Genomic DNA, 22,502 nt, shown 5'->3' on the forward strand with positions numbered 1-22,502 from the left:
TCTCCCCAAAGCAGACAATCTCAAACAGCTATCCATGTGGGTCTTTGACAGCTCATGTTTCTTAATCTTTTCTGAAAGATGGTGCATGTCGGTTACACCAGTCGCTGTCCAAGCGGTGCTGTCTGCCGTGCCGCCTTCAGGGTGAAAGAGTAAGCAGGGGTAGCAGAAAACTGCATTAGCTACATCGCAGCCTGCTAGCCAGATTTTTCGTTCGTACCAATTTTTGGAAAATCCTCGGGTGTAGGACTTTCCCCCTTTAATAGAAACCTGTTGAATTATTAAATTTGGTCTGGGAGGTCCTAATTGTTTCGTTGCCAATTTATCTTGATTTGTTCGCCGACAAAAAGGAACTTCTTTCAAAGAGACAATCGAGTTGCACTGAATGCTAGCCATTTTGACAGTAGTAGTGAATTGATTGACGCTGCTACCCGCTCTTTTCTTAGTTACGTATGACGAAAGCGCGTAAGTGCAAGCCCTCAGAAACCCATAGAGATTGTATTGAAAGCTCTGATATTTGAAAAAAAAAGATTTTACATTTGAGTCTATGAGACTTCTGGGGCGATTTTCAACCTGACTGAAATCGCCCCAAAAGGGGCGGGGCCATTTGAAGCACGACTTTAGCCTGATTGGACATTTAGTGGCAGATCAGATGTCTAGATTAGAACACTGATAACTACTGTTGCCGTGATATAATTGATTAGAAAAAAAATCCCTTCCTTTTCCCGTTTGGCAGTGCGTCGCCCATATCGCCCTAATGAACACACCGCCCCTGATGGACAGTCGTTTCTCTTTGCTTATTTGAGCATAATATGGACTTGGTATTTTACCAAATAGGGCTATCTTCTGTATACCCCCCCTACCTTGTCACAACACAACTGATTGGCTCAAATGCATTAAGAAGGAAAGAAATTCCACAAATTACCTTTAAAGAAGGCACACCTGTTATTTGAAATGCATTCCAGGTGACTACCTCATGAAGCTGGTTGAGAGAATGCCAAGAGTGTGCAAAGCTGTCATCAAGGCAAAGTGTGGCTATTTGAAGAATCTCAAATATAAAATATATTTTGATTTGTTTAACACGTTTTTGGTTACTACATGATTCCATATGTGTTATTTCATAATAGTAAAAATTAAGAAAAACCCTTGAATGAGTAGGTGTTCTAAAACTTTTGACCGGTAGTGTACATAAATACATACTGTATGCTATAATAGAAATGACAGCACAATATACAGAAAATAAGGCACTTACTTTGATAGGAACGCACACATGTCCAAAGTTATTATTTGTAAGGAAAACAACAATTGAGGCAATGCGAGTGCCAGCCAGAAAATGTGCCAGTTCGTGCAAGACTGTGCGGAAAAATTGGCGAAGGGCTCTCCTCGAAGAGGGAAGTTTGTCCGTCTCAGTAAAGCCTCAAACATAAATTGTCCGAAACACTGAAATGGGCTACTTCTATGTGAATTAATGAGGAGGCGGAACACACCTCAATTCAAACTGTTGTTAGAAAATACAACTTGTTAGAAAATAATTAAAAATTGACAAGTTGAAACATAGCCTATAGATAATTAGCAGGCAGCACGTGTTAACTGTCCTGTTGCGTAACAATCACATTTTGGAACAGTGAGTGCATTCTGACATCATGTGCATAAAACAAGTCACGCTGGGGCGACCGTTAGAGATATTTGGAACTCACATGTGAAAAGGTTAAAAGGTAATACATTTTTACAGTTAAATTACATGTATATACTATAAATCACATTAAAAATGTTTTGAGGAGGGGTGGGGGGGCCTCTGCCTGGGGCCTCCAAATCACTAAATCCGCCCCTGGCTGGCACTCCTGTCCCTGTCTAGGAATTCTTCCTTATGACAGCATGTGATAATATAGCCTACTACTAGTGATTCACTTGCATTAGCCCAGATCCATAGCCTCGTTTGTTCATTGGCAATTTAGCAGTAGGTTCATTAGGCTGTAACAACTAAAATGCAGCGTTGAGCATGAATTTTGGTAGGGTGACCTGATTTGTCTAACTGTATTATGAACATTATTTTGCTAAAACAGATTGTGAACACAAATGTGTAACTGATTCTAGTGTAACATTACCTTGAAAGATAATTTGGGTTGGGCGTAGGGGCAGATTTAGGCTGTCATCTTGTCTTCAGGAGATTCTATCAAATGTATTTGGTGTTTCACAATAGCTGATGTAAGCCATTAGAACAATTCCCATCCCCTACAATGGGCTAAAATATAGAATAATTACTTAGTGTGCTTATCTCAGCAAGAACACTACTGTTATTCCCCATACTTTTGTATTATTTCACTTACCAATTTTGCTGGCGTAATTAGGCTATTTGAAATCTGATGTCAGCGTGTGTCTTTGAAAATAAATAAAATAAATAAAAAAGTTACATGAGGGCTATGCATTTTTGTAAGCATTAATGTACAGTGTTGAATATAGGCTACAGTGAGGGAAAAAAGTATTTGATCCCCTGCTGATTTTGTACGTTTGCCCACTGACAAAGAAATGATCAGTCTATAATTTTAATGGTAGGTTTATTTGAACAGTGAGAGACAGAATAACAACAAAGAAATCCAGAAAAACACATGTCAAAAATGTTATAAATTGATTTGCATTTTAATGAGGGAAATAAGTATTTGACCCCCTCTCAATCAGAAAGATTTCTGGCTCCCAGGTGTCTTTTATACAGGTAACGAGCTGAGATTAGGAGCACACTCTTAAAGGAGTGCTCCTAATCTCAGCTTGTTACCTGTATAAAAGACACCTGTCCACAGAAGCAATCAATCAATCAGATTCCAAACTCTCCACCATGGCCAAGACCAAAGAGCTCTCCAAGGATGTCAGGGACAAGATTGTAGACCTACACAAGGCTGGAATGGGCTACAAGACCATCGCCAAGCAGCTTGGTGAGAAGGTGACAACAGTTGGTGCGATTGTTCGCAAATGGAAGAAACACAAAAGACCTGTCAATCTCCCTTGGCCTGGGGCTCCATGCAAGATCTCACCTCGTGGAGTTGCAATGATCATGAGAACGGTGAGGAATCTGCCCAGAACTACACGGGAGGATCTTGTCAATGATCTCAAGGCAGCTGGGACCATAGTCACCAAGAAAACAATTGGTAACACACTACGCCGTGAAGGACTGAAATCCTGCAGCGCCCACAAGGTCCCCCTGATCAAGAAAGCACATATACAGGCCCGTCTGAAGTTTGCCAATGAACATCTGAATGATTCAGAGGAGAACTGGGTGAAAGTGTTGTGGTCAGATGAGACCAAAATCGAGCTCTTTGGCATCAACTCAACTCGCCGTGTTTGGAGGAGGAGGAATGCTGCCTATGACACCAAGAACACCATCCCCACTGTCAAACATGACGGTGGAAACATTATGCTTTGGGCGTGTTTTTCGGCTAAGGGGACAGGACAACTTCACCGCATCAAAGGGACGATGGACGGGGCCATGTACCGTCAAATCTTGGGTGAGAACCTCCTTCCCTCAGCCAGGGCATTGAAAATGGGTCGTGGATGGGTATTCCAGCATGACAATGACCCAAAACACATTGCCAAGGCAACAAAGGAGTGGCTCAAGAAGAAGCACATTAAGGTCCTGGAGTGGCCTAGCCAGTCTCCAGACCTTAATCCCATAGAAAATCTGTGGAGGGAGCTGAAGGTTCGAGTTGCCAAACATCAGCCAAAAAAACGTTATTGACTTGGAGAAGATCTGCAAAGAGGAGTGGAACAAAATCCCTCCTGAGATGTGTGTAAGAATGCACATGATGCAAGAAACGTCTGACCTCTGTGATTGCCAACAAGGGTTTTGCCACCAAGTACTAAGTCATGTTTTGCAGAGGGGTCAAATACTTATTTCCCTCATTAAAATGCAAATACATTTATAACATTTTTGTTGTTATTCTGTCTCTCACTGTTCAAATAAACCTACCATTAAAATTATAGACTGATCATGTCTTTGTCAGTGAGCAAACGTACAAAATCAGCAGGGGATCAAATACTTTCTTCCCTCACTGTAAGTCATAAAATGAGAATATGCTATATTGCAATGCCCCTTGACAAAAAAAAATGTTTTGGTCATGTTAGTATTGTGCACACGCTGCTAGGTAGAAACAGTAGGCATAATTGCAAAAGATCTTGCTTATGTAGAGTAAGATGATGGAAAGGTTTTGTAAATCAGCCTCAACCACCTGAAGATTGATATTCATTTGATTTTTCTTAAATGTGGAGTAATTCGTAGAATGTCAAATGTCACATGAACATATTTAAACCAGGTGGGTGGTCAACCCTCTTGGAGAACTACCTCTAGGCAGGTCCTATTTTAGAGGGATAGTTCACCCAAATTAATTATATATTTACAAGTTGGATTCTTATAGACTGCAATCCATTCTATGGCTACCATTAATATTAGCATTTTCTAACCGAAAACCAATGCAATTCAATGTCCCCCAGTTAGCATACTCTAAATCCCATGCCCAAATAATCTCAAGGTAATTTAAAACCAAGTCATCGGGTGTGTATTCAACTTTAAAATAATCGTGAATACACCTGACCTGTGATTTTTAAACATTTGTATCCCACCCAGGTCAAGGCCTAAGCCATGTGACAATATGTAGAATTGTATGAAATGAGCTTTAAAACTGATTTTTTTTTATGGGGGGGGGGGCCTCCAAACCCCCCGGCTATGGGTGGAGTCAATGACATTCACAATATAAAATATCACTCCAAGCTTCGGTATCTTCAAAAGTTAGCAGCACTGGTGGTTGACTTACAAACTCCAGTACAGTAGGTGGTGACATGCACTTCTAACCGACCGCCATAATATTATTGAAGAAGAAGAAGAATCCTGCGCACGTTTGATCTAGGAAAAACACAAGAATGTCACGTCTAGCTGTCATGGCGCTGTACAGCAGATAATGCAGACTTTTTTAGGTGACCACTGACGTAAGAAATCGCCACGGTTTTGCTTATAGAAGGGGTGCATTCAATTTTAACGCAATACTCTTGGTTTGGTGAACATCTAAAGAAGCAATCAGGTAATTTTAATAAGGCAACCATATCGAAAACGCATTGTCAGAGTCCTAGCTAACTAGCTAGATAGTTAATGTAACCAGCATGTATTGATGCCATGTGTTGACAGTAACTTCTTGATTATCTCATGTTAGCTACCAATGTCCTAACAAAGGCTCTGTAAAGCTTGAAGAATTTGTTATCAAAGACAAATTAAAGGCACCCTCTGTATTAGCCCAATATGTACTTTTAAGGAGCCTTACTTTACAGTTACGCCTTAAGGTCCAAGAGGTAGACTGGCGCTGGCAGCAAAATACTTAACGTAAACGTAAATCGATTATTTCAATTGTGATACGGTTCTAGAAACATAAAGCCATAGGCGGCGCGTGAGTTTCAAGTTTGGGGATGTTAATTTTCGCCATAAAAATGCACCTTTATAATAAAGCATTCCATGCATCAATGCATTTGCTGATTTATGTAAGATAGCCTACTATTCGTAATGTGATGAATAGATTGGATAGTCATAATTTAGGCTAATAATATAACTCAATCACTGTTAGAAAAAAAGACAGGTCAATGAATGGCGCAGCGCATACAAAGCCTTCATAAAGTATGTGTACCCTTTGATTTATTCCACATTTTGTTGTTACAGTCTGAATTCCAAATGGATTAAATATATTTTTTCCCTCACCCATCTACACACAATACCCTATAATGTCAAAGGGATTTTTGGGGGGGGAATGTTTTGCAAATGTATTGAAAATGAAATACCGCTCGCCCACACAACGCCATACACGCTATCTGCCATCTGCCCGGTACAGTTGAAACCGGTATTCATCCGTGAAGGGCACACTTTTCCAGCGTGCCAGTGGCCATAGAAGGTGAGCATTTGCCCACTGAAGTTGGTTACGGCGCCGAACTGCAGTCAGGTGAAGACCCTCGTGAGGACTACGGGCACGCAGATTAGCTTCCCTGAGACGGTTTCTGACAGTTTGTGCAGAAATTCTAAGGTTGTGCAAACCCACAGTTTCAGCAGCTGTCCGTGTGGCTGGTCTCAGACGATCCCGCAGGTGAAGAAGCCGGATGTGGAGGTCCTGGGCTGGCGGGGTTACACGTGGTCTGCAGTTGTGAGGCCAGTTGGACATACTGCCATATTCTCTAAAACGACGTTGGAGACAGCATATTGGAGAGAAATGAACAGTCTTTGGCAACAGCTGTGGTGGACATTCCTGCAGTCAGCATGCCAATTGCATGCTCCCTCAACTTGAGACATCTGTGGCATTGTGTTGTGGGACAAAACTGCACATTTTAGAGTGGCCTTTTATTGTCTCCAGCACAAGGTGCACCTGTGTAATGATGACTGTTCAGCTCCCCAGGGACTGCCACGGAGAGGAAGCAGGAGATTGAACTTCACTCAACTTTCTAGAGTTTTCCCCGTCAGTTAATACTATCAACGTTTCCCTTTACTGTGGGAATTGTGATCGAATCAACGCAATATTAGCCACTTCCAATGCAACATCCCGAAAGAAAACGAACTATGCAAGAGATTTTGATGTAGGCAGAGCGTATTGGAGTAGGATTCTATTGCATTGAAAGGCACGACTCAGGCCCGTACTCTACACAGACCAATGTGCCATAACCAATCAGAGCTGCAGTAGGCCTATATGCAAATAGACCATTGCCATATATGGATTTGTGCCATTCACTTTGAACTGGACTGTTTTACAGCATGAGCGGTCGCAATTATTATGCGCTTGTTTTGAGATCAAAGCGAGAGCTGCATGTAGCCACGTGTGCACATTTGTTCATATTCTTTGCTAGTTAGTGAGTTATTATCCCAGTTATAGCTAATTTGTAGTCAGCAATGTGGGAGTGATTGCTTCCTACAAGAGCACAAAACATGTACATTTCTAGCCATCTTTGAAAAGCAAGTCAGACAAAAAAAAGCTATTTTACCTGAAAGGGGCAGTGATCAAATCAAATTGTATTTGTCACATGCGCCGAATATAACAGGTAGGCCTTACTGTGAAATGCTTACTTACAAGCCCTTAACCAACAATTTAGTTCAAGAAATAGTGTTGAGAAAATATTTACTAAATAAACTAAAATTAACACAATAAAATAACAATAACGAGGCTATACAGTGGGGGAAAAAAGTATTTAGTCAGCCACCAATTGTGCAAGTTCTCCCACTTAAAAAGATGAGAGAGGCCTGTAATTTTCATCATAGGTACACGTCAACTATGACAGACAAATTGAGGAGAAAAAAATCCAGAAAGTCACATTGTAGGATTTTTAATGAATTTATTTGCAAATTATGGTGGAAAATAAGTATTTGGTCACCTACAAACAAGCAAGATTTCTGGCTCTCACAGACCTGTAACTTCTTCTTTAAGAGGCTCCTCTGTCCTCCACTCGTTACCTGTATTAATGGCACCTGTTTGAACTTATCAGTATAAAAGACACCTGTCCACAACCTCAAACAGTCACACTCCAAACTCCACTATGGCCAAGACCAAAGAGCTGTCAAAGGACACCAGAAACAAAATTGTAGACCTGCACCAGGCTGGGAAGACTGAATCTGCAATAGGTAAGCAGCTTGGTTCGAAGAAATCAACTGTGGGAGCAATTATTAGGAAATGGAAGACATACAAGACCACTGATAATCTCCCCTCGATCTGGGGCTCCACGCAAGATCTCACCCCGTGGGGTCAAAATGATCACAAGAACGGTGAGCAAAAATCCCAGAACCACACGGGGGACCTAGTGAATGACCTGCAGAGAGCTGGGACCAAAGTAACAAAGCCTACCATCAGTAACACACTACGCCGCCAGGGACTCAAATCCTGCAGTGCCAGACGTGTCCCCCCTGCTTAAGCCAGTACATGTCCAGGCCCATCTGAAGTTTGCTAGAGTGCATTTGGATGATCCAGAAGAGGATTGGGAGAATGTCATATGGTCAGATGAAACCAAAATATAACTTTTTGGTAAAAACTCAACTCGTCGTGTTTGGAGGACAAAGAATGCTGAGTTGCATCCAAAGAACACCATACCTACTGTGAAGCATGGGGGTGGAAACATCATGCTTTGGGGCTGTTTTTCTGCAAAGGGACCAGGACGACTGATCCGTGTAAAGGAAAGAATGAATGGGGCCATGTATCGTGCGCCATGTATCGTGAGATTTTGAGTGAAAACCTCCTTCCATCAGCAAGGGCATTGAAGATGAAACGTGGCTGGGTCTTTCAGCATGACAATGATCCCAAACACACCGCCCGGGCAACGAAGGAGTGGCTTCGTAAGAAGCATTTCAAGGTCCTGGAGTGGCCTAGCCAGTCTCCAGATCTCAACCCCATAGAAAATCTTTGGAGGGAGTTGAAAGTCCGTGTTGCCCAGAGACAGCCCCAAAACATCACTGCTCTAGAGGAGATCTGCATGGAGGAATGGGCCAAAATACCAGCAACAGTGTGTGAAAACCTTGTGAAGACTTACAGAAAACGTTTGACCTGTGTCATTGCCAACAAAGGGTATATAACAAAGTATTGAGAAACTTTTGTTATTGACCAAATACTTATTTTCCACCATAATTTGCAAATAAATTCATAAAAAATCCTACAATGTGATTTTCTGGATTTATTTTCCTCATTTTGTCTGTCACAGTTGACGTGTACCTATGATGAAAATTACAGGCCTCTCTCATCTTTTTAAGTGGGAGAACTTGCACAATTGGTGGCTGACTAAATACTTTTTTCCCCCACTGTATATAGGGGGTACCGATACCCACTGTATTTTGAGACAGGCTTGAATAAGCTAAGTAGCCAATAGGCAGAAGGTAGCATAATTCGTCTGATTCTCTGTAATAATGGTATGGGAATAATAATTTTATTTTGTAAAGTGGTTTCTTGCATCAAACAACACAACATAATGGTCAGCCACCGCCTTGTCTGAAGGACAAGTGGATAAACAGGTTAATGTCAAGCCGTGCATGTTTCTTTCAAAAGTCTCATGGAATGTAGGCCTACATTGAACACAACACATTGTTTTTCTCTAGGCTGAATGATAGAACCACTATTTCCATGTTAAAATGTTATGTGATTTATTTTCTCCATTTTTTTTCATGGTAGACCACTCTGGTAGGCCTACATTATGATCAAATAGCCACAGTAGCTTACATGGCCACTGTTAAAACAGTAAATGAAAGCGGGTACAGCCTCAGTGTTCACAGTAAACGCAGTCGGAAGTTGCACTGAAATTTCACAAGGTTCAAGTTTGCATTCAGCAGACCTGAAATTTGCTCAGTGTTGAAAAATATTAGAGGGAACATTGTTAATGATCATGCTGTTTAATCAGCTTCTTGATATGCCATACCTGTCAGGTGGATGGATTATCTTGGCAAAGGAGAAATGTTCACTAACAGGGATGTAAAGAAATTTGTGCAACAAAACAAAGAGAGAAATAAGCTTTTTGTGCTTATGGAAAATTGCTGGTATATTTTATTTGAGCCAAGAAGCATGGGACCAAAACTTTATATATATATATATTTTTTTGTTCAGTGTTATAACTTCACCATGCTCAAATGGATATTCAATGTCTGCTTTTTTATTTTTACCCATCTACCAGTAGGTGGCCTTCTTTGTGAGGCTTTGGAAAACATCCTTGGTCTTTGTGGTTGAATCTGTATTTGAAATTCACTGCTCGACTGAGGGATCTTACAAATAATTGTATGTGTGGGATACAGAGATGAGGTCCTTCAAATATCATGTTAAACACTATTATTGCACAGAGTGAGTCCATGCAACTTATGTGACTTATTAAGAAAATGTTTACTCCTGAACTTATTTAGGCTTGCCATAACAAAGGGGTTGAATACTTATTGACTCAAGGCATTTAATATTTCCATTTTTAATTAATTTGTAAACATTTCAAAAAACATAATTCCACTTTGACATTATGGGGTAGGCCAGTGACGACAACATCTCGATTTAATCAATTTTAAATTCAGGCTGTATCGCAACGTAATGTGGAAAAAGTAAAGGGGTGTGAATACTTTCTGAAGGCACTGTAGCGTATGCGTAGAGTAGGTCTAGGCTATATCAGATATGTTTCTTCTTTCTTTGCACAGAAACAATTTGGCCTTTTTATAAACATATTTCATGCAATTTTAGTACATGTTATATGACTGGAGATGAGACAATAGCAGAATGTTTTTTTAATTTAGACAAATTACAGGGTTGTCCATATAATAGGCCTATGAGAAGAGGAGACACAAATAGAATATGACGTCCATCCAGTGTGCGAATTACAGGGGAGCCGGGTGGGGGGGTCAGCTCCCCTGAATGAGACATTGGCACCACTAAATGCAACAAAAGTCAAACTTTAGTGGGGATCTCTAAATAATGCTAATTTAACCATTCTGCTATTTCTTTAAAATGAAGTGGTAAATATGTTTTACAGTGGTAAATATGAAAATACAAGCTTCCAAATGAAACGAACACCCCCACCTCTCCATCATGGTTTAAACAAGTGGTCACCAACCTTTTCTGAGTTCAGATCACTTTGAGTCAAAATGCAAGTCGAGATCTACCGCTAATTTTTTTCTTAAACATGACTTAAAAAACATAAGCCTATGCAACATTAACCAATTAAAAACAGTTCTGTAGCAATGAGGTTTGTGCAGTAGGCTATAGGTCCAATACATTATCACTGCATATTGGCTTTGCTTGAATTGCCCTGCCAATGTTGTTCTTCTCAGACCATTTAGAAATTGAAAATATTTTTGATATGATCACACTTTTTAATAGATCATTTGTTGTGTGAGGCACAGCTGAGTGAGCATAATAATTCACGTTTTGTTTTACTGTACTGATGGCCTGCATCTGATGGTCAGTCTGAGGGGAGGGAGGGAGCAGCGGTGAGGCTGCCTCTCACCCGACTCACCGTACCTCCTCTCTCCCTCCCGCCGCTAAGAAAAGGGGACACAGTCTTCCAGCTGATGGGCGAAACTTAAGTCGCACTGCATTATTTCTGCCTCACGCACCAATGTTGTTACTCCTATAACCAGAGAAAGTTAAATATTCCTCGATATAAAAAAAAGACACAGGCCACTAATAATAACACAAGCTTATCAAAACACTTTGCTATGCTCCTTCATTGCAGCTGCAGTGCTGGTTGTAGTGTGAGTGAAAGTAGGGAGAACGCACATTTTATGGCTTATAAAAGTGTTGACAGTGCTGAATATCAACTTAAACATGAAATTACTAATAAAAACAGCATCTTTTTGCTGTATTCGTTGAGTCTCTCTCGTCACGATTTTACAAGTTTTGAATTCTCACAGTATCAACTTTGCTGTGTGTTCAAGGTTTCTTTTTACAGTCTATGGCTCGAGGAAACTGTGCAGACACAGTGATCTGAGCTATCTGATTTGCCAGTGGTAGGCCTATAGGTGCACTTGATTTGCTCTATGGGCGGAGTTCTACCTTCAGACACATGAAATGGTTCAAAATGGGTACACTTTGCCTTCCTGGCACTAAGGCTGCTGAATCAAGGGCACCTACCACCAACGGCACAACACAAATGTAAAAAAATTGGAATGCAAGGCTTTATTGTTGGGTTTTTAACAGAAATGTTTGGTGATCAACTAGGAATGCCTTGGACATCGACCAGTCAATCCTGATCGACCGGTTGGTGACCACTGGTTTAAACCATGTATTTTTACGTGGCTGCCCAAATCATCTCCCTGTTCATGAATGGTATAAATTCTATAAAGCGGTGCTGTCCACTCAGTAGTGCTGACTTTCGGCCTCAGCTGAGCTCCCTTTTGGATCTCAGAGTAAATGGAGCTGAAAATATTGGTAAAGTTCACCTTGTTTGAGAGAGATTTACATGGTTATCAAAATGTCATGCCAGGGTTAGCCTACACGAAACACAGCCCTTATTTTAAGTGTTTCTAAAATCCCCTATTGGGAAAATATTATGGTGGAAAAACGATTGTACCATTTCCTTGTTTGACCGCTAGGTTTTATGGGTATTATGACTCATACTGTGATACTCAATTGGTGTTCGCCGTGCTGTACGTGGCCACAACAAGTGGACAATTTTTTTAGCTTTAATTATTTTCTAACAATATTTGTTAGCTTTCCTGGATCAGCTGATGATGGTCGACAATGTCACTAGACACCAATGTGTATCCAATCCATCCAAGTAGGCTATAAGTTATTTACAGTAGGCCTTTCGGTTAGAAGGGTTCGATTTTGCAATGGCATAGACTTACATTATTTAGAATGTGTGTGCCCATGAGAACTGTTTTCACGGCAAAAGTACATTTACAGTACATTTTCCAAGATCCAGGATTCCTACAGGGTTTAAGTTAAATGTTTTTACCGTTAAATGACATCTTCACTATTAGGCCCATAAAGAAGATTTGTGCACCCAATAGAGAGCCCCCCGCAAATGTCTCGGTGTAATTCACACTCTGCCGTCCATCTAAACTGGAGAAGGAAATTATTGTCCAAAAACAAACTTTTAAGTGCCACTGATCCAACAATGATAAAGAGTGAATATGCGCAGTCACACTCACCGGGGATATGGCCGATGCTCTCCGCTGGTGCCAATAAGATTGGCTATACTGTTGTTCGCTCAATTAAGTTGAGAATTTTGAAAGCCTAACTAAAATACAGATTAGTCTTTTCATTTTCTTATTTTTACAGCAATAGCCGTTTGCTTTCCAAACTATGGTTTCCCGCGATTGTATTTTGAAATATTGCGATATGCCTGGCTGGGCCTCTACTTTTCACTGACAGTCGCAACTCAACAATCATCTATTTGGTATTTGCCACCTGCGCTGACCAAATTTTGCACGCTGTCTTTCCTTCCGACTGTAGGCAATACGATTTCAACTTTAAACATTTTTTAATAATCTAATGATCCTCTGTGGACAAATCATGCTTTAGTAGCCTATTTTGAATGTATAGACAGGAGTAGGCTAATTAGGCTATATAATTTTGGCAATTTACTTTATGGAAAGCTTCGCTTCCCCTAGCCTTATGGATGCATCACCTATGATAAAGCCCTTTACTTTCACATCACATCATAATAATTTCACACATGCAAAATACACACTTAGTGTACACTGTTTTTACTGACTTTATCATAGTTGCAGCCAACAGTATTTTTCAGTGACAGCACATTGTGTTCGGAGCATGCTAGATAGTTAATTAGCACAGGTGGTGCCTCTGTTTTCCGTAAACACTCGCTGTAACATGTAGATATGGCCGTGTGGGAACACTAACCCTAACCCTATAAAGGTGTGTATTAATTTAACCTTTTTGTTTTCTTGAAAATTATTTCTCGCTGATATGAAAGATAAGATCCTAATGCTTCCAAAACCGTACCACAAGCGATTCATGTTAATGTTCAGGCCGAGCGTCGGGGATCTTAACAAAACTCCCCTGTACAGAAGACGCCTTTGTCCAATGGCTCTTATGTGTAATGTAATGGAACTGAGAGTCATGATCAAGGGCTAGCTCTGTATAAGCGACAGTGCCTTCAGAAAGTATTCAAACCCTTGACTTATTCAACATTTTGTTGTTACAGCCTGAAATTAAAATTGATTAAATCAATTTTTTTCTCTCAGCCATCTACACACAATACCCCATGATGACAAAGTGCAAACGTGTCATGGAAATTACCACCAGGGACACCTGAAGTCAATATTAAATGAATCATTCTTTATTATCAGCAAGCTGGAGAGGTTCCAACAAACTTAGTACACGTCGGTCTGGAGCTCCACCGGGGCAGTCCTGTTAGTTCTCTTATATACTGCTTACACAGACAAGTTATATTTGCATGATTTCCATTATTCATTATTCATCATTAACGTTTGGTTCCTGCATGTGACCGACCAATACCTCACTAGGCTTCTTCTCTCCAAGCTGAGACCTTGAAACTGAGATACCCCTTTCGGTGGTCAAAGCAATGATCTGGGCGTACTGCCAAATTGCTTATACTTATAGTGAGGATTCCTCCCAGGAATGATCAATCAGTCACTTGCATGTACCCAGTTTAATTGGTTATTAGAAAAGCACAACATTTTCCCTCACATGTTTTTTAGACATTTTTGCAAATGTATTGAAAATAAAATACAGATATCTCATTGACATAAGTATTCACAGCCCTGAGTCAATACTTTGTAGAAGCACCTTTCGGTGGCAATTACAACTTTTAGTTGGCTTGGGTAGGCTATGTCTGTATCAGCTTTGCACATCTGGATTTTCTACCATTCTTCCTTGCAGATTTTCTTAAGCTCTGAGTTAGATGGGGAGCAGCGGTGAACCGCAATCTTCATGTCTTTCCACAGATTTTCAATGGGATTCAAGTCTGGGCTTTGGCTGGGCCACTCAAGGACTTTCAAAAAAAATATTCTGAAGCCATTCCAGCGTTGCTTTGGCTGTATGCTTGGGGACATTGTCCTGTTGGAACGTAACTCTTCGCCCCCAGTCTAAGGTTGTTTGCACTTTCTCAGCAGGTTCTCATCAAGGATTTGCCTGTATTTGGCTCCATTCATTGTTCCCTCTATCCTTACCAGTCTCCCAGTCCCTGCCGCTGAAAAGCATCCCCATAGCATGATGCTGCCACCACCATGCTTCACGGTAGGGATTGTGTTAGACGGGTGATGAGCTGTACCTGGTTTTCTCCAGACATAGTGCTTTGCATTCAGGCCAAATAATATTTTGCCTTATGCTCGGAGTCTTTCATGTGCCTTTTTGCAAACTCCAGGCGTGCCGTCATGTGCCTTTTCTCAGGAGTGGCTTCCGTCTGGCCACTCTCCCATAAAGCCCAGATTGGTGAAGTGCTGTAGAGACTTTTGTCCTTCTGGCAGGTTCTCCCATCTCAGCCAAGGAACTCTGTGGTCATTGGGTTCTTAGTCACCTTCCTGACCTCCCTGACCAAGGTCCTTCTTGCCCGGTTGCTCAGTTGCACGGTTGCTCCTTCTTGCCTGGTTGATGAGGTCCTGAGCGCTCTGGAGCAGGTTTTCATCAAGGATCTCTCTGTACTTTGCTCCGTTCATCTTTCCCTCGATCCTGACTAGTCTCCCAGTCCTGCCGCTGAAAAACATCCCCACATCATGCTGCCACCACCATGCTTCACCGTAGGGATGGTGCCAGGTTTCCTCCAGACATGACACTTGGCATTTAGGACAAAGAGTTCAATCTTGGTTTCATCAGACCAGAGAATCTTGTTTCACATGGTCTGCGTGTCCTTTAGGTGCCTTTTGGCAAACTCCAAGCGGGCTGTCATGTGCCTTTTTATTGAGGAGTGGCTTCCATCTGGCCACTCTACCATAAAAGCCTGATTTTGGTGGAGTGCTGCAGAGATGGTTGCCTTTCTGGAAGGTTCTCCCAGCTCCACAGAGGAACTTTGGAGCTCTGTCAGAGTGACCATTGGGTTCTTGTTCACCTCCCTGACCAAGGCCCTTCTCCCCCGATTGCTCAGTTTTCTGGTACCCTTCCCTAGATCTGTGCCTCAACACAATCCTGTCTCGGAGCTCTACGGAAAATTCCTTCAACCTCAAACGTTGCTCCACGTTTATCAAGGGGCCCAATGTGTGCCATGAAAACACACCCCATGTATTCATGTGGTTTTCTCCATACCCTATTCCTCCCATCAGCATGAAACAGCAGGATCTGGGATTCATCTGACCAGGCAATGTTTTTCCAATTCTCCATTGTCCAGTGTTTTCATTCCTTAGACCACTGCAACAGCAGTTTCTTGTTTTTTGCTGAAAGAAGTAGAACTCTGTAAGGTCATGGGCTGCCATACCCAATTTGTGTCAAGGTACGACGAGTTGTGCATTCTTTTATGGATCTTTGGGCACCAATGTTGTACTGGACTGTCAGTTGACTAACTGTAGCCCGTCTGTGACTGCACAAGTCAGCCTTCTTTGTCCTCTTTCATCAGTGACCTGTTTTCAACCACTGGCCTGCCTGTTGGCTGGATGTCATTTGGGTGGTGGACCATTCTTGATACACACAGGAAACTGTTGAGTGTGAAAATAACAGCAGCGTTGCAGTTCTGACACACTCAAACCAGTGTTTTTGGCACCTACTACCTTACCCCGTTCAAAGACACTTAAATATTTTGTCTTCCCCCTCTGAATGACACACATACACATTGTAATGATGTCATGTCATAGTATCGTGTGGACCAGGTTAGAGTTAGGAGATAAGTGGCTTGGTGCCACAAAGTCTGCATTCCTTATGTCAAAGGAGATTACTGAGGCTGATCTTAGAAATGATTGATGGACAGGATATATGACTTGGGGGTAAATAGTAATAACATCAAAGAAAGGGAGTGCCCATGATGGGTACCAGATGTATGTGAATAAACTGGTAACCGAGGGTATATGAGGGAGAGTTGATCTTTTGTTCGAGTCAGTTCGAAATAGCAAGAGGCAAAGCTCTGTCCTTGTTGTATCGAACCAGGTACCGACTAATAAAACATTTTCATTAACTTTTTACAAAGTGTCTAAAAATATCCTTACATTCTCAATTACTTGAAACCCCAGAAACTCATCATAACACACATCCATGTCTGTTGTCTCAAAGCTTTAAAATCCTTATTTAACCTGTCTCCTCCCCTTCATCTACACTGATTTGAAGTGGATTTAACAGGTGACATCAATAAGGGATCATAGCATTCACCTGCATTCACCTGGTCAGTCTATGTCATGGAAAGAGCAGGTATTCCTAATGTTGTGTACACTCAGTGTACATCATTACTTTTGCCATGGGCTGAGAGAAGATTTTTACAGTTTTAGAGCTAGTTTCCTGCAATTCTGCAAATTTGGTAATGGGGCTGAGAGAAAAAATTGCAGTTCTAAAGCTAATTTCCTGCAATTCTACACACTTTGCCATAGCTTATGCCATCTTATACCATCTGAGTGACTCAAACATGATAACAAAATCAATGGGGGCTTCATGCCATGATATTTGGGGAATTTTAGATTATCCTTGACTGTCTAGTTTTATATTTGGTTTGAGTTGTTTAAGTTTACACTAAAAACGTTTTACCATCCCAGTGGCCTGCCGCTGCTAAATTAATATAGGGGAAACAATGTACCATGATATGAATGAATCCAGAATAATGATGAGTGAGAAAGTTAGAGGAACAATGAGCATACCCCCTAAAATATTGTAACCTCCACTGTTATTGGTAATGGTGAGAGGATATAATTTTTTGGTGGGTATGATACTTCAAATAAAAGGTGACATTCTGTACTATCGCCTCATATGAAACATTTGATCTCAAATCCAAAATGCTGGAGTATAGAGTCAAATCTACACATTTTAGCTTCACTATCCAAATAAATACGGAGGGGTGTAGGTGTTCTTATGAAGACTTCTTGAAAAAAGCTGTGTGGATAGTTGTCATCTGTTTAGCTTTTTTTTAAAATATAATCTCTTAATTGCTTTGTCCAGGATGGCTGAGCAAGGCTCAAGTGACCCTGGTGGCCCTTCTCACACTCCGGCCACGCCCGGACGGAGTGGCAGGGGTTTGGTGATGGGACGCCGGCTACCAGCTACTATCTCTCCTGGCCGCCTCCCTTCCATGCGCTCCAGAGACCTCACCCTGGGAGGTGTAAAAAAGGTAGGCTCAGTTAATTGTATTCAGTGTTTGTAATGGTCTATCACCAGCACTTTTGTATTTGTTTAACTAAGTAAATCTTGACTCCCATGTTTTATCTTTCAGAAAACCTTCACCCCTAACATTATTGGCCGCAAAGCTAAAGAAGAGTAAGTTCAGTTGTTCAGTCTGTGACGATATATGAAGCTCTTCCTTTGTCCTGGCACCCCAATGGTGGAATGAGTGCCTGCCCATCTTCCGAAAACGTCTGAAACCGTACCTTCTTTAAAGAGTCTTAAATAATCCCACAAATTTGACGAACTGACTTGTTGGAAAGGTGGCATCCTATGAAGGTGTCACCGAGCTCTTCAGTAAGGCCATTCTACTGCCAATGTTTGTCTATGGCGATTGCATGGCTGTGTGCTTGATTTTATACACTTATCAGCAATGGGTGTGGCTGAAATAAGGGGTGTCCACATACTTTTGTGTATATACTGTATATAGTGCATCTTAAGATGAATTGCCTAACTGAAAGTCTGCTAAATGACAAAAATGGAAATACAATGCATGATTCTGAAATGTTTTCCAGCACATACTTGACCTTAGGAATGACGATATGTTGATGACAGAGTTTGACTTTATTCTACCATAGGCAGAAGGTTGAGGGTGGACAAAGGAGGGAGAGGAGGGAGAACGATCGGGGTCGTGAGCGAGGTGGTAGGGGTCGGGGCCGGGGACGTCCAGAGGTCATCCAGTCCCACTCCATCTTTGAACAGGGGCCTGCAGAGATGATGATTAAGAAAAGAGGTACGGCCGGGTCATTCATTCAGCTGGGATTCCATAACATTGTGTTATATGGTGTAATATTTTGTGTAGACCATATTGATGTATCATGATTTGCGTTTTAACCCCTGAGTTTCTTCCTGTGCTCCAATCAGGTGGCTATGAAGGTGAGAGAGATGCACCAAGTGTGGGTCCCTCACCCATCATCAACATCAAGAAGGAGAAGAGGGAGACAGAGGAAGAGACCAAAGAAATTTTGCGCGCTCTGGAACGAGACAATGTGAGTCCTCCATGTACCTATGTCTCATCATGCTGTCGGCCTGTACATGTATTGTCTAGTTCCTTGCCCACTTACTTATAAGTAATTTGCAACTAATTTCCACCAGTTCCTGGACGACCCTCACCTAAGGAGTGATGTAAGGAGCTGTCCTGTTCAGCTGCCCCTGGCTGTGTCAGGGTGGGGATTCAAGGAGGAAAGTGATGTGACTGAGAGAGCCTCCTTCAAACCAGACAAGACTGAAGAGGACAGTGAGGTCATGGATGGCACAAATGCAGTCAAAGGTAACAATAATCCATGTCAGTTAAAATGAAACAAAATGGCAAAGCTATGGGCTCCAAATGTCTTGCCATGTGTCTCCCTCCCTCTTCAGTGAAACAGGAGCCAGAAGATGCTCCAGAGGTAAAGAAGATGGAACCCACTTTCAGACCCCCTCCGCTCCCTGAGCCTGAGGTTTTACCTGAGCTGCTAGAGAGCTGGAGTCAGAGCAAAGAAGAGGAGCTGTTCTTCATCCAGCTCCCTGACTCCCTACCAGGGCAGCCGCCAACCCAAGAGGTCAGGCCAGTGAAGACAGAGATGCAGTCGGAGGATGGACAGTCCATTCTTTTGAAAACTGAATCTCAAGTAGGTATTCGGGTATTAAATATGTCAAACCAAATGTTATTTGTCACATACACGTGTTTAGCAGATGTTATAGCGGGTGAAGCGAAATGCTTGTGTTTCTAGCTCCGACAGTGCAGTAATATCTAACAAGTAATATCTAACAATTTCACAACATATATCCAATACACACAAAACTAGTAAGGAATGGAATTTATGAATATATACATATACGGACAAGCAATGACAGAGCGGCATGGACTAAGATACAGTAGAATATTATAGAATAGAATACAGTATATACATATGAGATGAGTAGTGCAAGATATGTAAACATTATTAAAGTGACTAGTGTTCCATTTCTTAAAGTGGCCAGTGATTTCAATAGGCAGCAGCAGCCTCTATGTGGTTCAGAGAGCAAGGCTACTATGTACAGTGAGGGAAAAAAGTATTTGATCCCCTGCTGATTTTGTATGTTTGCCCACTGACAAAGACATGATCAGTCTATAATTTTAATGGTAGGTTTATTTGAACAGTGAGAGACAGAATAACAACAAAAAAATCCTGAAAAACGCATGTCAAAAATGTTATAAATTGATTTGCATTGTAATGAGGGAAATAAGTATTTGACCCCTCTGCAAAACATGACTTAGTACTTGGTGGCAAAACCCTTGTTGGCAATCACAGAGGTCACACGTTTCTTGTAGTTTGCACACATCTCAGGAGGGATTTTGTTCCACTCCTCTTTGCAGATCTTCTCCAAGTCATTAAGGTTTCGAGGATGACGTTTGGCAACTCGAACCTTCAGCTCCCTCCACAGATTTTCTATGGGATTAAGTTCTGGAGACTGGCTAGGCCACTCCAGGACCTTAATGTGCTTCTTCTTGAGCCACTCCTTTGTTGCCTTGACCGTGTGTTTTGGGTCATTGTCATGCTGGAATACCCATCCACGACCCATTTTTATTGCCCTGGCTGAGGGAAGGAGGTTCTCACCCTTTGATGCGGTGAAGTTGTCCTGTCCCCTTAGCAGAAAAACACCCCAAAGCATAATGTTTCCACCTCCATTTTTGACGGTGGGGATGGTGTTCTTGGGGTCATAGGCAGCATTCCTCCTCCTCCAAACACGGCAAGTTGAGTTGATGCAAAAGAGCTCCATTTTGGTCTCATCTGACCAAAACACTTTCACCCAGTTCTCCTCTGAATCATTCAGATGTTCATTGGCAAACTTCAGACGGCCCTGTATATGTGCTTTCTTGAGCAGGGGGACCTTGCGGGTGCTGCAGGATTTCAGTCCTTCACGGCGTAGTGTGTTACCAATTGTTTTCTTGGTGACTATGGTCCCAGCTGCCTTGAGATCATTGACAAGATCCTCCCGTGTAGTTCTGGGCTGATTCCTCACCGTTCTCATGATCATTGCAACTCCACGAGGTGAGATATTGCATGGAGCCCCAGGCCGAGGGAGATTGACAGTTCTTTTGTGTTTCTTCCATTTGCGAATAATCGCACCAACTGCTGTCACCTTCTCACCAAGCTGCTTGGCGATGGGCTGTAGTCTATTCCAGCCTTGTGTAGGTCTACAATCTTGTCCCTGACATCCTTGGAGAGCTCTTTGGTCTTGGCCATGGTGGAGAGTTTGGAATCTGATTGATTGATTGATTGCTTCTGTGGACAGGTATATTTTATACAGGTAACAAGCTGAGATTAGTAGCACTCCCTTTAAGAGTGTGCTCCTAATCTCAGCTCGTTACCTGTATAAAAGACACCTGGGAGCCAAAAATCTTTCTGATTGAGAGGGGGTCAAATACTTATTTCCCTCATTAAAATGCAAATCAATTTATAACATTTTTGACATGCGTTTTTCATTTTTTTGTTGTTGCTATTCTGTCTCTCACTGTTCAAATAATCCTACCATTAAAATTATAGACTGATCATTTCTTTGTCAGTGGGCAAACGTACAAAATCAGCAGGGGATCAAATACCTTTTTCCCTCACTGTATACGATCAGTTTGCATGTCTGTCCTCTGTGGAATAGGAGGAGCAGCAGGAGGAAAACAGTTGCCATCTGAGGGACCTGCAGGAGGGTCTGGTGGGACGGCTGTTGGTGCGGAAGTCTGGTCGCGTGCAGCTCATACTGGGGCATGTCACACTAGATGTGGCTCTGGGAACCTCATGTGCTTTCCTCCAGGTCAGAGAGAACACAACCTTTGGCTGCTCATAGTTGGTTAAAATCATATGATGCACACCAGATGATGATGACAGAGTCTCTGGATGATGTCACTGGAAACACTTATCTTCCATCTTTTTTACTACAAAACATAGAAACCTGACGTTTTCATGTTGATGTTGGGGGTGGTGCTGGAGATGATGAACTTGATGTTGAAATGAGTGGAATTTCCCTTTAAATCTTCACTTCTCTGTAGTTTTATAGTTGTACAGTATGTAAACATATTTTATGTTTGTCTTGTATGTCATTGTCTGACAAGCCCCCCCCTTCTAATTCCATTAGGAGCTGGTGTCAGTTGGAACAGGAGAAGGCCGGACTGGTGACTTGTCAGTGCTGGGACACATCAAACACAAATTGGTCTGCTCGCCAGACTTCGAAGCCCTGTTGGAGAACAGAGTATGACGAACCATTAAGCAATTTCTACACTGCAGTGGGGACCTCATCCAGAAAGACACACAGACCATGCAGTGCTGTATCAGGTCTATAAGGACAGTAGTACCACAACACCCAGATTTTTTCAGGTGGTTAATTGGCCCTGGAAAGTTGCAGAATGTGTAATATAAAGTATTGAAACAGATCTCCTACCACTATTTTGTAAGAAAAGACAGCTTGTTTACAGAACATTGTATTTATTTTTCTCTCTGCAGAAAGTGATGGGAGAAGATTCACTTTTTTGAGATGTGTTCTAAAAAAGATGTGCTAAGTGACTCCAATAAAGGGAAGGTACAGTATTCTCTACATGAATGTGCCAAATTCCAAATGTCATATTCCAGTGTTATAAGCAGATCACACTATCAGGTCTAAGCTTGGGAGGGGTAAGTGGAAAAGTAATATTGCCCCTGTGGTATCCTGCAAACACATACCTAAATTACTGGATGTAAGATTAAATTTTACTTGGATGTAAGATTAATAAAACGAACAAAGAGAAGTTCCTGTGTGCTTTATGTATTCTTATGCTTATTAGGT

General features: G+C 41.7%; 1 protein-coding gene across 2 annotated transcripts; it reads left to right on the top strand.

Moving 5' to 3' along the window:
• The first annotated feature begins 4,790 nt into the window (after nucleotides 1-4,790).
• On the top strand, nucleotides 4,791-22,464 carry LOC121584172 (DNA-directed RNA polymerase III subunit RPC4). Of its 2 annotated transcripts, XR_006003671.1 has the most exons (10): nucleotides 4,791-5,060; nucleotides 17,508-17,676; nucleotides 17,779-17,822; nucleotides 18,305-18,459; nucleotides 18,591-18,715; nucleotides 18,822-18,996; nucleotides 19,086-19,336; nucleotides 21,345-21,497; nucleotides 21,819-22,057; nucleotides 22,184-22,464. XR_006003671.1 is itself a non-coding variant. In XM_041900007.1 (9 exons), the coding sequence occupies exons 2-9, from the start codon at nucleotides 17,509-17,511 to the stop codon at nucleotides 21,936-21,938; spliced, it is 1,191 nt and encodes a 396-aa protein (XP_041755941.1). In that variant the 5' UTR covers nucleotides 4,791-5,060; nucleotide 17,508; the 3' UTR covers nucleotides 21,939-22,464. The 2 variants fall into 2 exon arrangements, 1 of the variants encoding a protein (XP_041755941.1); XM_041900007.1 differs by having other exon boundaries at nucleotides 21,819-22,464.
• Nucleotides 22,465-22,502: the final 38 nt, after the last annotated feature.

Source organism: Coregonus clupeaformis, chromosome 16 (genome assembly GCF_020615455.1).
Source record: "Coregonus clupeaformis isolate EN_2021a chromosome 16, ASM2061545v1, whole genome shotgun sequence".
Classification (NCBI taxonomy): domain Eukaryota; kingdom Metazoa; phylum Chordata; class Actinopteri; order Salmoniformes; family Salmonidae; genus Coregonus; species Coregonus clupeaformis.